The 13,792-nt window shown below is 36.3% G+C and overlaps 1 protein-coding gene across 1 annotated transcript in view; it reads left to right on the top strand.

Moving 5' to 3' along the window:
- AGMO (alkylglycerol monooxygenase) overlaps positions 1-13,792 on the top strand; it is a 190,746-nt gene that overhangs the window by 109,316 nt on the left and 67,638 nt on the right. The window contains exon 12 of the mRNA XM_070726513.1: positions 4,438-4,543. Coding sequence (XP_070582614.1) covers positions 4,438-4,543 — 106 coding nt within the window. The remainder of the gene's footprint in view (positions 1-4,437; positions 4,544-13,792) is intronic.

Raw genomic sequence — 13,792 nt, 5'->3', positions numbered from 1 at the left:
TTCCTGTTCTCTTATCTATCTCTATTTTTAGTTTACTTTATTAGCTTTCTGGGCTCTGATTCTGGGCTCCCTTTGTTTAGGTTGTTCTTCTGTTTCTTTAATTTTGTCTTCTTTCTCTTCTGATTCCTGTCTTTCCTCTTGAGTTTTTAGTTCTGGTCTCTCGTTTGCTTGGGAGTCTTCCTCCACTGCTCCTATTTGTACAAAAATTTCCAATGCTTTTACCACCGACTTTAATTCTTTTCCCTTCCCATGAGATAGACATCGCTTCAGGTATCAACTATCTAAAGCAAGGGTGGGCAATTAATTTTGCCATGGGGCCGCATGAGAAATTGGGATGGTTTTAGAGGGCCGAACTAATATAATTAACTCGGTTCTACCCTCTTCCTTGTTTTTTTTCTCCCAAATTATCCCCCCATACACACACACACACACACACACACAAAGAGTGCAAACCTCCCCCTGTTCCTTATTTATTTATTTGCTCCTCCACTCTCCTCCCCCTCCTTCCTTCACTTTTTCACTCGTGCTGCACCTCCCCAGCAGCCCACACCCCCAATCCTGGCTGGCCCCACCCCTGCATTATCACAATAACACTCACTTGTGGCACAATAACACCCAATATGGCATGAAGCCGCCCGCCTGCCTTCCTCCCCTCTGTGTCGGCCTGCTGCCACCTCCCCCAGCAGCCCTCCGCCCTTGCATTCTATCCTCTGGGCTGTTGTCTCCCCGTCTTGGCTTCCCAGCTTGTTCCCGCTGTGGTTGGACTGTTGCTGCTGCCGCCCTGAGCCTCAGCAACAGCCCCCCCAACCCGCTGCCTTTTGTCGGGCACCGCACAGAGGAGAGAGCCATGAGGAAGGAAGGATTGTTGCTTTCCTGCAGCAAAATGGGACTAAAAAGGGTGACCCTGATTTGTCCCACGATGGTGGGGCTCTAAGACAACCTTATTGGTGGGTGATTTTTGGCCTGTTCATTCAAGGCACTTGTACCCCCAACTCCATGGCTTTCTCCTCCAGGAAACTGGTCACAGATAGCGGGTAGGCCTGTCACAGACAGTGGTCAGGCCACATGCAGCCCAGGTCTGATCTAAAGGGAATATTTTTCTATTGAGTACATTGGCCAAAAATCTATAATCTCTTCTTTGCTTCCTCACATGCCCCGGAATTTGCTTCAGAACAATTATTTCCTTTCCTTTTTCCTCCTTTGTTGCTATATATACTAGGTCTATGATTTTCTTGCAAATCTAACATGGATTTCCTGGGGAGATTGTTGCATTTCGCATAATTGGTGTGCATACAGTACATCTCATCAATTTTGTTGATGGCATCTTTTATGTCTTTCCGGAGTACCTCTGCCACTGTTCCATCCATCAACTTTGCCAGGTCTTCATCTCTTGTTTCTGTGACATTTTGGAAGCATAGATAAAATGAGAAATGGTCCATTTTGAGATTTATAATAGAATTCTCCAACTCCTTTTTGGTTGTCATAATCTTCTGATCCAGATGTTCCACCCCCCCCCCCATCTTTTCAGTCTTAGATTCTATTAATTGTATTTGTTTATCATATTTTAAAATCATTCCCTGTATTAATTCCATTTTTCATCTAATTTTTGAATATTTGTATTCCACTCTTTATGGTTCAGAGACATTGTCTCCTGGAGTTTTAACATGGTCTCCTGCATCATAATTAGAGTGATGTTCATGGTCTGAATAAGGGGTACATTATTAACCTTTTCAGTAGTTAGCATATCATCAATGGAACATATTTAAATGGAGAAGTGTAGATTGGAGGCTGCCTTTATTCCCCATTTTTAGGTTGTAGGAGTTATGGTACACATTTTTTCTTCCCCTAATATTTTATATATTCTCCCCAAAATTACCATTCAATAATGTTAGTCAAATATTTATCTATCTGTCTCATCTCGAAGGTTGTTTTTCAATTCTTTACCATCTACTACTTAATTTTGATTCTATTATCAATTATCTAATTGTAACAATGTATTCTATTGTTGCAGTAGCCTCTTATTTCCTGAAATAATGAAAAAGTAATAATATATTTAAATGTTTAATAAGTATTAAATTTCAATAGTTTTTTTATTTCTTCCCGGTAGTCTGACTATACTGTATTCTATAAATTGATTTCTATGTATACTATTACTCTATACTATACTATTATAAATATGGTATATAATGCTATACAATACTAATAATTACTAACAATATGGAATCTTAAATATATATATTATATTTAACAATCAACAGTTTCCACTAAGATACCATTCATTACTTGTAAAGAAAAAAGAGAGAAAGAAAAAAGAAAAGAAAAGGGAAAGGAAACAAAAGAAAGAATGAGAGGTAAAAGACAGGTAAAGTAAGCAGAGGAGAAGAGAAGAAGACCCAGAGAAATAAAATAATAAATATACAAGTATTTTAAGGATCTTATCAATTTATAACCAGTATAAAGCAATTAAAAAGAAGGGAGAAAACAATATAGTTTTATTTTCTTTACCTTAATTATATCCAATCTAATTTTAGCAGTCCTTTTCAACAGTTTTTATAGTTCAAGAGGGTATTAGTCAGCAAGATTGTCTAAGTATGGAGTCTAGCCTCAGAGTTTTGTTTTGTTTTTTTGTCTTCTCAACCTCTGACTCCAGCTTCCACTTCACTGCTTTAATCCTCAATTCTCAGTTCTTAAAAGTCCAGTAATCCACCAATCTTCGTTGCCTTCAAATTTTGATTTATGTCCTTGCACAGCTCACTATATTCTGTCATTTTTCTTTTTCCCTTTTTTTGATTCTCCTTTCATGTTTTAGTCCAAATTTCTCTGCTTCCTCTTCAGCACACTTGCAGAAGTCTTTTCTGCTCGTCCTTTCACTGGCCGTCTAGTTCAGCTAGGAGCGTTACTAAAAGGTAGCCAATATGCTTTCAATTTCTATCCTCTCAGTCGTCTCTGATTTTTCAGGAAATCTGGTATCCATTTTAACCAATCCAATGTAAATAATTAGCTTCCTCTGCTATACGACCTGCAGAAGCTCCAGACCCACCATGTTAAACAACACACATGGGTGATTCAGTACTGCGTTAGAGAGAGAGACCCTTCTGGTGCTCTACACAACGGTGACACCCAGGATGCCTCTCTTCATCCGTGAAGTCCTGCGGACTTTCTGTGCCTCAACAGGTCCCCAGTCACCGAATAATTCAGAGTTTGAAGACGAGCGCCATCTTCTACCTACTATCCCACTCCCCAATGACACAGGAGGTGGCATTTTGTATTTTTTGATATTTTATTTTAAATCATAGTATATGATGCATATATTCCTTTTCAGTATTAAATTTTTTTTTTCACTATCTAACATTTCAATATCATCTGCACATTCATAAATAGATTGTTTTCTGTGTCATATCAGCTGAAAAAGTCTAAGAAATGACATTTAGCAACTCCCATTTTACAAACATTTTTGCCAAAGTTGTTAAACACATTTGGTTATTTGTTTGTTTGTTTGACTTCTATGTCACCCTTCTCAAAGTAAGTTTTTATTGTGAATCTGGTATTGGCTTTGCTATTCGGAATCTGGCTGGCAAATGCTCAAATTCTCAAATGCTGGTCACATGATCCCAGCACACTGCAACTATCATAAATACATGCCAGTGGCCAAGTACTTGAATTTTGATATTGTGACCATGGGGTTGCTTCAATGATTGTAAGTGTAAAACTGGTCATAAGTCACTTTTTTTCAGTGCTGTTATAATTTCAACCATTGAAAGAATGGTTGTAAGTTGATGAAATGACATTGTGTAGAATCATTGAGATATTTATGGGACAGTTTATACAAGTTCTTGCATCAACAACAATAAATAATAGATCTGACTCTGGTTAGAATGAAAATAAAGTATCAACACATTGTGATTTATGCTACCAGAATTATACTGCTAAGTACGGTCCTTAGTTTCTGAGAATAAGAGTTGTTGATTCTGTTTTTTTGTTACCTAAAGCAGCAGTCCCTAAGCTTCTTGGCTCTGAGGATTGGCAGCGACAGTGGTAGGGGGAAGGGATAGTTCCATGCATGCAACCCAATCTCACACATGTGTAAATAGAGCTTTTTGCACTTGCCTGCCAATTGTCTGTCCCGATTCCCAAAAGACCATAGACCAGGGGTTGGGGACCCCTGATCTAAATGGCAGAAATGTGTAGATACTTGGCTTTTGAATAATATGTTGGAGCTCTTCTAAAATACTTTGAAAAGACCGAACTTTAGTTTAATATGATGTGCTTTATCCCTGTACAATTAAAACGTTTCCCGGTCCGTCTTTCCAACTTTTAGAAAGGTTGAATATAGCAATGTATGGCTTTGTTCAATTCTGTTATTTATGTATATAAAATAAAACATGCAACCAATTAAAGAGTCAATTAATTTTGGTCATTTTAAAATTGCAATTTTAGACCTGAAGTGACTGTCATGGAATCTGCACGTTGCTCTGTTTTTCTTGCTCTGAGGAAGCTTGGATATTTAGAAATACATTCGACACTTTTATCAACTACCTATGAGGTAAGAAAAGTTGTTTTATTATAGAATTACCCCACATTGATCTCCATATAGAACATTTATTTTGCAAAAGTAACAATACTCTGTAATACTTTAGAGAAGAATAGATTTTCTGAAACAGACATTGTTTTAAGTAGAAAATGCATAAATATAATTTGTCTACCAAATTACCCCCTTATAAAATGAATTATTTAAAATATTATCTCTATAATTTGTTTATGCATATTTCCAAAATTTGTAATTATGTTCATACATCTTAACTTAGCACAATTGTTCATATAGATATTAAATATTTCAGCTAATGTACATAAAATCATTGGTTTCGCATGCAATTTTTCTGCATACACATTTGTTTCTATAAAAACTTTTATATAGTATTTATTTACTCTTTCCATGCTGCTTTCTTTCCAAAGAACTCAAAATATGTTGAGAATGTGAAAATATAGTACTGTTTGTAATACTCCGATTAAAATATATCATACTAGAAAAGTATGGCTGGAGGAATCAGGTAACTTGAGAGAATGCAATATAATTTCATGTCCCCTTCCCCTATATCTTTTTTTCGGGGTATAAATTTTTATTGTTTTTCCACACCTGTCAGAGATTCCAATTCACATACCACAAATTAAAATACAATATAATATAATATCAAATGCCCAATTCTTAATCCAAATTTTCTAATTATTTATCCAATTTATTCTGGTACATATAGTTCATCCAGGTTTTTGCCCAGGTTCGCCTGGTGCACCAGTTGCAGCCCTACTTGGACAGGGAGTCATTGCTCACTGTCGCTCATGCCCTCATCACCTCGAGGTTCGATTAATGAAATGCTCTCTACATGGGGCTACCTCTGAAAAGTGTTTGGAAACTTCAGATCATGCAGCATGCGGCCGCGAGAGCCATCGTGGGGCTTCCCAGATTCGTCCATGTTTCTACAACACTCCGTGGCCTGCATTGGCTGCTGATCAGTTTCCGGTCACAATTCAAAGTGTTGGTAATGACCTTTAAAGCCCTACATAGCATTGGACCAGAATACCTCTGGAACCGCCTTCTACCGCATGAATCCCAGCGGCCAATAATGTCCCACAGAGTTGGCCTTCTCCGGGTCCCATCGACCAAACAATGTCGTTTGGCGGGCCCCAGAGAAAGAGCCTTCTCTGTGGCAGCCCCAGCCCTCCGGAATCAACTCCCCCCGGAGATTAGAATGGCCCCCACCCTCCTTGTCTTTCGCAAATTACTCAAGACCCACCTATATCACCAGGCATGGGGGAACTGAGAAAGCTCCCCCAGGCTTTTATATTTTATGTTTGGTATGTATGTGTTGTATGGTTTTAATTGCTGGGGTTTTATATATCTTTTTCTTTTAATATTAGATTTGTTTCACTGTTATGTTGTCTTTATTATTGTTATGAGCCGCCCCGAGTCTTTGGAGAGGGGCGGCATACAAATCTAACAAATTATTATTATTAAATTATTATTAATCCCATGCTACCTCCTTTTCAAATACTACCATCCGGATTTCAGATATTGTTCTTCACCTTCATTTGAATTCAAAATGCTATAGCTATCTAAATTTCTCTTAGCTATTTGCTATTCTTCAAAAACATGCCATCGTGCTTCAGTCCATTTCTTTCATTCGTACTTAACTCACTCTACTCATTTTATCGTAGCTGCCCTTAACAGAAAATTTACAAATTTACTTCTCTTTAAATTCCAGGAAGGAAAAAAAATGCCATTCACATTGTATCTTAATCTAATTATAACAATATCAGTATACATACCCTGTTTCCCCGATAGTAAGACACCCCCGATTGTAAGACGTATCGGGGGTTTCAGGGGGGTCGGCTAATATAAGCCGTACCCCGAAAGTAAGACATATGTCTTACTTTCGGGGAAACACGGGGGTATTGCCGCCTCCCTCTCATCTAGCTGCGCGCCGCCTCCTGCCCACGTCCGCACCTTCCCCCTCTCCATACGTTGCCGCGTCTGCCACCTCCCTCTGATCTTAATGAGCGCCGCCTCCTGCCCACTTCCGCGCCGCCCCCCTCTCCATACGTCACTGCGCCGTCCCCCTCTCCATACGTCACCGCGCCGTCCCCTGCACTTGTCACTGCCGCCTCCTGCTTAAAATACGGTAATGCACACAGTATTAATCATACATCAGTAAAACATACACACTGGCATACTGGGGTATCATCTGCTGTTTTGTGGTGAATACAATACTGTTCAGGTTGTAAATAAATGTTAATTTTATGGTTAAAACAAAAAATTTTACAATTTTTTTTCCAATATAAGACATACCCCGAAAGTAAGACATAGTGGGGCTTTTGGGGATAAAAAGAAAGTAAGACACTGTCTTACTTTCGGGGAAACACAGTAGGAGGAAGGGTTGTTATTAGAGATTTACAATATATTTCCTGTTTGATTCATTCCTTTCATTTCTTTCATTATACCTATATATCATTTCTACTTTAACAGATCATAATAATTATATATCATATTATTCCATTATTTTTCAAGAAAGGTTTCTTCCATTAGAAAACCCAATATAGTAATATTCTTCCCTAATCTATATATTTTCCACTGCCACTCTTAGTGTGATAATCTTCCCTTATCTATAAATTCCACTGCCAATCCCCTAATCTTTCTGTCACTGTCATATCAGTGCAATAATCTTCTCTATTTTAATTTCTTTCACTGTCAAATGCAGTGTGATAATCTTCCCTAGTCTATATATTTCCCTAATATGTATATTTTCCCTATTTCTATATGTCCTCCACTATTGAGCTCAGTGTGATAATCTTCCCTAATCTATTTAACCCAACTTTTCCTTACACCATCTGTCTTTCACTATAATACCTAGCATGATCAATAATCAATGCTAATTATTATTCCATCTTAATCATCCTTTAATAATCATAACTTGTATTATATTTCTATAATATTATATCCTTTTCCCCCTCATATTTTATTTATACATCACATAATCAACTTATAGTTCAAAGAATCAAGAAAGAAAGAAAAAATATTAATCAATGATGACCTCATCGAAGCCTACCTCTCACCTCTCAACTGGCACACAATTTTCTCTGACTGCATCATTACTGAAGACTACTACAATGTGTTTTTACTTGAAATCCCAAGAGTCATCAAATTATATGTACCACTAATATTCACCAAAACTAAGAAAAACAAATTACCCATAAAAATAAGAAAGCTCCAAACCGAAAAAAGAATTCTTTGGTGCAAAAATAAAGCAGGCCATGCTTCAAACTTTAAAAGCTGCTATAAAAATATGTGTCACCAAATAAAGACTGAATGTACCAATTATCACATCATCCAAGAAGAAAACCTTCTATGGACAAAGTCTACTTGTGCCTTCTCCAACTTTGTTAACAATAAACTCAAAGACTCTAGACCCATCCCACCCCTTAAAGAACCAAACAACATAGACTATAATGATGAATCAGTCAAAGCCAACCTATTTAACATCTTCTTAAGCTCAGTCTTTGTTAACAACAATGGCTCATGCCCAATATTTCTTAACCACACCACAAATAACCTCAATGATCTTACACAAATTGATTTTACAGAAGATAATGTTAGAAAGACATTACACAACCTAAAACCATCTTTATCTATTGGACAAGATGGACTATGTGCATACGTCTTAAAAAAGCTCTCCTCCACCTTATCTGAACCTCTGAGCATACTTTTAAATAAATCTTTCAGTACTAGCTCCCTATCCACACTATGGTCACTTGCCACAATCATCCCTATCTTCAAAAAAGGAGATCCAAGCAACGTTAAAAATTACAGACCTATCTCTTTGTGTTGTGTCACCTGCAAAGTTATGGAATCAATCATAAACCAATCCATTACACTCCACCTTGAAGCTAATAACCTACTTTCCAATAAATAATTTGGTTTCAGAAAAAAATAATCCTGTAATCTACAACTCTATGAGTCTACGGAGAGGGGCGGCATACAAATCTAATAAATAAATAAAATAAATAAACTCTTACACTGTAAAAACATTTGGACCACTCAATTTGACCAAGGTAATTCAATTGATGCAATCTATATCAACTTTTGCAAAGCCTTTGACTCAGTTGTCCACGACTAACTTGTTCTGAAACTCAAATCCTACAGCATCTCTGAACTACTACACAATTGGTTAACAGCATTCCTATCTAGCAGACAACAGGTGGTCAAAATAGGAAGTGCCGCTTCTCTTCCTGCTCCTGTTAACAGTGGTGTCCCTCAAGGTAGTGTTTTAGGACCAACACTATTCATACTATACATAAACGATCTTTGCAATTGCATCATTAGCAATTGCTTTCTCTTTGCAGATGATGCCAAACTATTTAATACCACCAACAATACTGCTACCCTTCAAAAAGACCTTGACAACATAGCAGAATGGTCTAAAACCTAGCAACTTCAAATCTCCACCACTAAATGCTCTGTCTTACACATTGGTAAAAAGAATCAGTATACTAAATATAAACTTGGAGGAATTGAACTTATTGATAACCCTAATCTGTCAGAGACCTTGGAGTACTCATATCCAATGACCTAAGTGCTAGAGCCCACTGCAACAACATTGCCAAAAAGGCTTTAAAAGTAGTTAACTTAATCCTTCACAGCTTCTTCTCTGGTAATTTTGAACTGCTAATAAGAGCTTACAAAACATTTGTCTGACCAATTTTAGAATACAGCTCACCTGTATGGAACCCACATTGCATATCTGACATCAACACAATTGAGAGAGTCCAGAAATATTTCACAAGAAGAGTCCTTCATTCCTCTTCTCACAATAAAATACCTTATTCCGCCAGACATTAAATTCTCGGTTTAGACAATTTACAACTCCATTGTCTCTGTTCTGACTTAATTATAGTTCATAAAATCATATACCAAAATGTCCTACCTGTTAACGACTACTTCACCTTCAACCACAACAACATACAAGCATGAAATCAATTTAAACTAAATGTCAACCGCTCTAAACATGACTGCAAAAAATACGGCTTCAGCAACAGAGTAATCAACACCTGGAATGCACTACCTGACTCTGTGGTTTCTACTCCTAACCCCAAAAACCTTTAATCTTAGACTATCTACAATTGACCTCTCCCCCTTTCTAAGAGGTCTGTAAGGGGCATGCCTACTGTCCCTGTCCTATTGTCTTCTTTTGTTACTTTTGAGCATTACTTATCTAATGTTTTATTTGTACAAATTACCACCCTATAATTGTTTGAATGAATGAATAAACAAACAAACAAACAAACAAATAAATAAATATCCTTCCCTCAAATACTAGTTTGCACAAATTGTTCTGGGTTATTTGGAGAACATCCTTCACTCCCATGTTCTAAACTTTTTAAAATCTTCTCTCTGATTATTCTTTAAGTGAGCACCAGATGCCTCAACCGCCCTTTCTCTCAACATAGTAAGTGCTATCCTGATCACCACAATTGCCTACTCTTGTTTAAATAAACACAAGTCATACTGTTGATACTGTACCTACTAAGAAATAAATCTGGACTCATTGGGTAGAATGATATATCTTTTCTTATTGATAATGGCAGAAGTGGTAAAGATGTCCTTTGGAAATATTGTTTTCCACCTCATTGTGACAGAGTCATTACCAATTCTGTTTGTAGTTGTGTTAGCTTCATTACCATCTACTACAATGATGATGTATAGTTTCAAATGCTGTGGCCAATTGACCGTAAAATTGTTCTGCAGTTCTGGTAGGGCAGCCAAGTTAGAGCTTTTAAAATCTCTGTGCTGAAGCTCAACACCCACTGTTTGGAAGCTGATCCTTATTTTTCTTGTCTCCTGATCTGAACAAAAGAAAAACTTCTGGAATTAATTAGGAATGTCTACTCTTGATGAGATTTGCACGTGAGTTTGCAATTGTGAGGCTTTGATAATGTCAGCCAACAGCTGCAGCTTCAGGCGGTAAAATCAAGAGACAGATTTTCCTTGGGCTTAATTACAATCAGAAAGTATATATTTGAGGGAGACCGAAACAAGTCAGATGGGAAACTGTCAAGTATTATCATTGAAGATGAGACTTAAACATCTGTTTCTTCATAGAAAAGTAAACAAAACATTTATTGTTAAGACCCTTGATTGTGAGACTCTATCTACCAGTTGTATATAACTGGAAATATGAAATTTTCTGTAGTACTTGCTATAAAAGAAACATCTGGCACTATTTATGTCATTCATATTTGACAACTCAAGGCAATAATTTTTGTACAATGTGGAATGCAATTTTTCCTAGATAGTGTTAACAATACCAAAAATTTGTATAAAAATGAGCATTTAAAAGTATTTCAGCTGTTTTAATTAAATAACTAAAACTTAACAGAAACCACTTTAATTATAAATAAACAGTTTCCACCTATTCTTTTATAATTTCCTTGGTATACACACACACACACACACACACACACACACACACTTTTAATCTAAAAGGATATTTTACCTATAAATATGAGCTTATGTCCTAAAACCAAGATATCGTTAATAAGAAGTAAAAAAAAATCTGCAAAGTGAATCAGACTTCACAGTTATAACTGTAAACTGATGTTTTGTTTTAATATTTTCATAATGACATTAAACTCGCTGATGTACATATATTTATTATTTATTTGTATGCTTCCTTTATAATTTTTACAAACAACTCAAGGCAAGATACCATCCTTTTCCTGTTTTCCTTACAGCAATCTCCTTGATGTATTTTATTCCTATATTTTCTCCTCTGTTCTTTCCTTGATATATTTCACTTCGAGTATATCCACTATAACCTTCATTTTGTATTAAATGTGTATTGGACAAAATAAATAAATAAAATAAATAAATAAATTGATTTGGGCAGAGGGGGGGAGAAAAAGAAAGAGAGAGAAGGAGAGAGCACTCAAAGATTAGAGTGGAATTTTAATTCACTAACTGTGGCTTGTTGCTTGTTGCCTTAACTACTAGGCAAAACTGGTTCTCTCTATTTTAGTATTGTTATTATTACTATTTGTTTTCAACTAATTATTTCAAAATAGTTTTTAAAAAAAAATATTGCAAATAATGGTAACTTAAACCTTCAAATCAAACAGCAGCATTGAAGTTGCAAGTAGTAAGATTTCTGAAGGATTGAAATGTGCACTAATTAACTGACATTCTGAATCATCTTACTTCTGATGTGAAAATGAGGAAAATAACTATTCCAACAATGTAATTGTGAAAGTTTTCAGCCTAAGTAAAGAAGTTCAAGAAACATTGCAATAATTAGCATTCTGTCATGAAACAGTATAAAAGAAGTCTGCCCTCGGGTTGTGCAGATCAGTCAACAAGCCAATTGCTCCACTGGATTCACTTCTTAAATCCTCAGATATTTGCACCAAGGAAATCTTGGGCGTGCTCTGAAGCAGTATCACAAATCTTTTGAGCTGCTATATCTAATTTGCAGCTTCGGGGAATAGATACACAAGGCTAAAAAAAATATTTCATTGTATGCCTTGCATAGGTCTAGTAAATTTAACCCAATTCAATAATCCAAGAAAATAAAAATTATAGTTGCATCAATTTTAGCAGATTTATTTTAAAATTCATGTTCTCAATGAAAATCATAATAAATGTACTGATAATTTTAAAAGATTCGGTAGAACTGAAAATAAAATGAGACTTTATAGTGGTTGCATTCTATATATCAAGGATGTCAAACTCATCATGTCATTTTCTCCCCTCCATTAAACCAGGAGTGGGTATGGCCAGCAGGTGACACAACCAGCCCAGTCACGAGTTTGACACCCCTGTTATATATTAAAGATAAGATGTAATTTAGTTAAGACAACACAAGATATGAAGTATTGTTTATTCTATGATGCTTGTAATATATGTTTCACAGTATAATCATTTTTTGTAAAGGATTACAGCAATTTCTAACATTTTGTAGAAAGGTTTAATAGTTTTATACATCATAAAAAGCATTCTACAGCCTAAAGCAGCTGGCTTGATTTATTGCTTCAAGTCAATGTCATAAGTGTTTTAAAACTTCAATCTGCCACAAGATACAGTGTTCCCTCAATTTTCGCGGGTTCGAACTTCGCGAAAAGTCTATACCACGGTTTTTCAAAAATATTAATTAAAAAATACTTCACGGTTTTCCCCCCTATACCACGGTTTTTCCCGCCCAATGACGTCATATGTCATCGTCAAACTTTCGTCTGCTTTTAATAAATATTTTTTTAAATAAACTTTAATAAATAAACATGGTGAGTAATAATCTAAATGGTTGCTCAGGGAATGGGAAATTGTAATTTAAGGGTTTAAACTGTTAAGGGAAGGCTTGTGATACTGTTCATAGCCAAAAATAGTGTATTTACTTCCGCATCTCTACTTCGCCGAAATTTGACTTTCGCGGGCGGTCTCGGAACGCATCCCCCGCGAAAGTAGAGGGAACACTGTACTTACATTGTTGTTCTGCATACAAACCATTAGGCAGAATGCTATCTCAGATAGCAGATATTGAAAGTTAGATAAACATGGGAATTCTGTGCTGACGCCTATATTTTCTAACCTGGCCTATTGACTCCATTGTAGAATTCTGCTGCAGTGGCAATGTTAAATAAACTGCTAATCTAATCAGGTTTTGGATATGGAAATAACAAGGAGTCATCTCATTCTTTGCTGCATGCAGCAAAATATATTCCATTATCTTCCTGATTTATATGTATTTACCATAAGTTATGTATATCATAGAAGTCAGGTAGAAAGTTTGCCAAATATTTCTACAAGAGCTCGCCTCATAGCGTTCCATCATTTTGACTTGCACTCGTGGAAAAGATGGAATGTAGGACTATTTTCCATGTTTGCTTTTGATGTGGCAAAGCTTTAAAGAAATTATATACGGTATTCATAGTAACTATTATATTGGATTACCTAAGGGTCCATCTTTTTCCAAGAGCTCTACTTGTCAAATTCAATTTGGCAAACTTGGCATGGTGCAGATCCTATCAGACAATCACTGTCAACTGTCAGGAACTAGAACAGAGGTCTTTAAATTTGGCAACTTTAAGACTTATGGACTTCAACTCCCAGAATTCTCTGGGAGCGCATAGCTGGCTGGAGAATTCTGGGAGTTAAAGTCCACAAGTCTTAAAGTTGCCAAGTTTGAAGACCTCTGGACTAGAAGATAGATTTTCTGTGTCATAGCCTCTGCTTTGTGGAATATTCTCTGTCTTT

The sequence above is a fragment of the Erythrolamprus reginae genome, chromosome Z (assembly GCF_031021105.1).
Source record: "Erythrolamprus reginae isolate rEryReg1 chromosome Z, rEryReg1.hap1, whole genome shotgun sequence".
Classification (NCBI taxonomy): domain Eukaryota; kingdom Metazoa; phylum Chordata; class Lepidosauria; order Squamata; family Dipsadidae; genus Erythrolamprus; species Erythrolamprus reginae.
The sequence above is the reverse complement of the archived record's forward strand: the minus strand, read 5'-3'. Positions and strand labels throughout refer to the sequence as shown.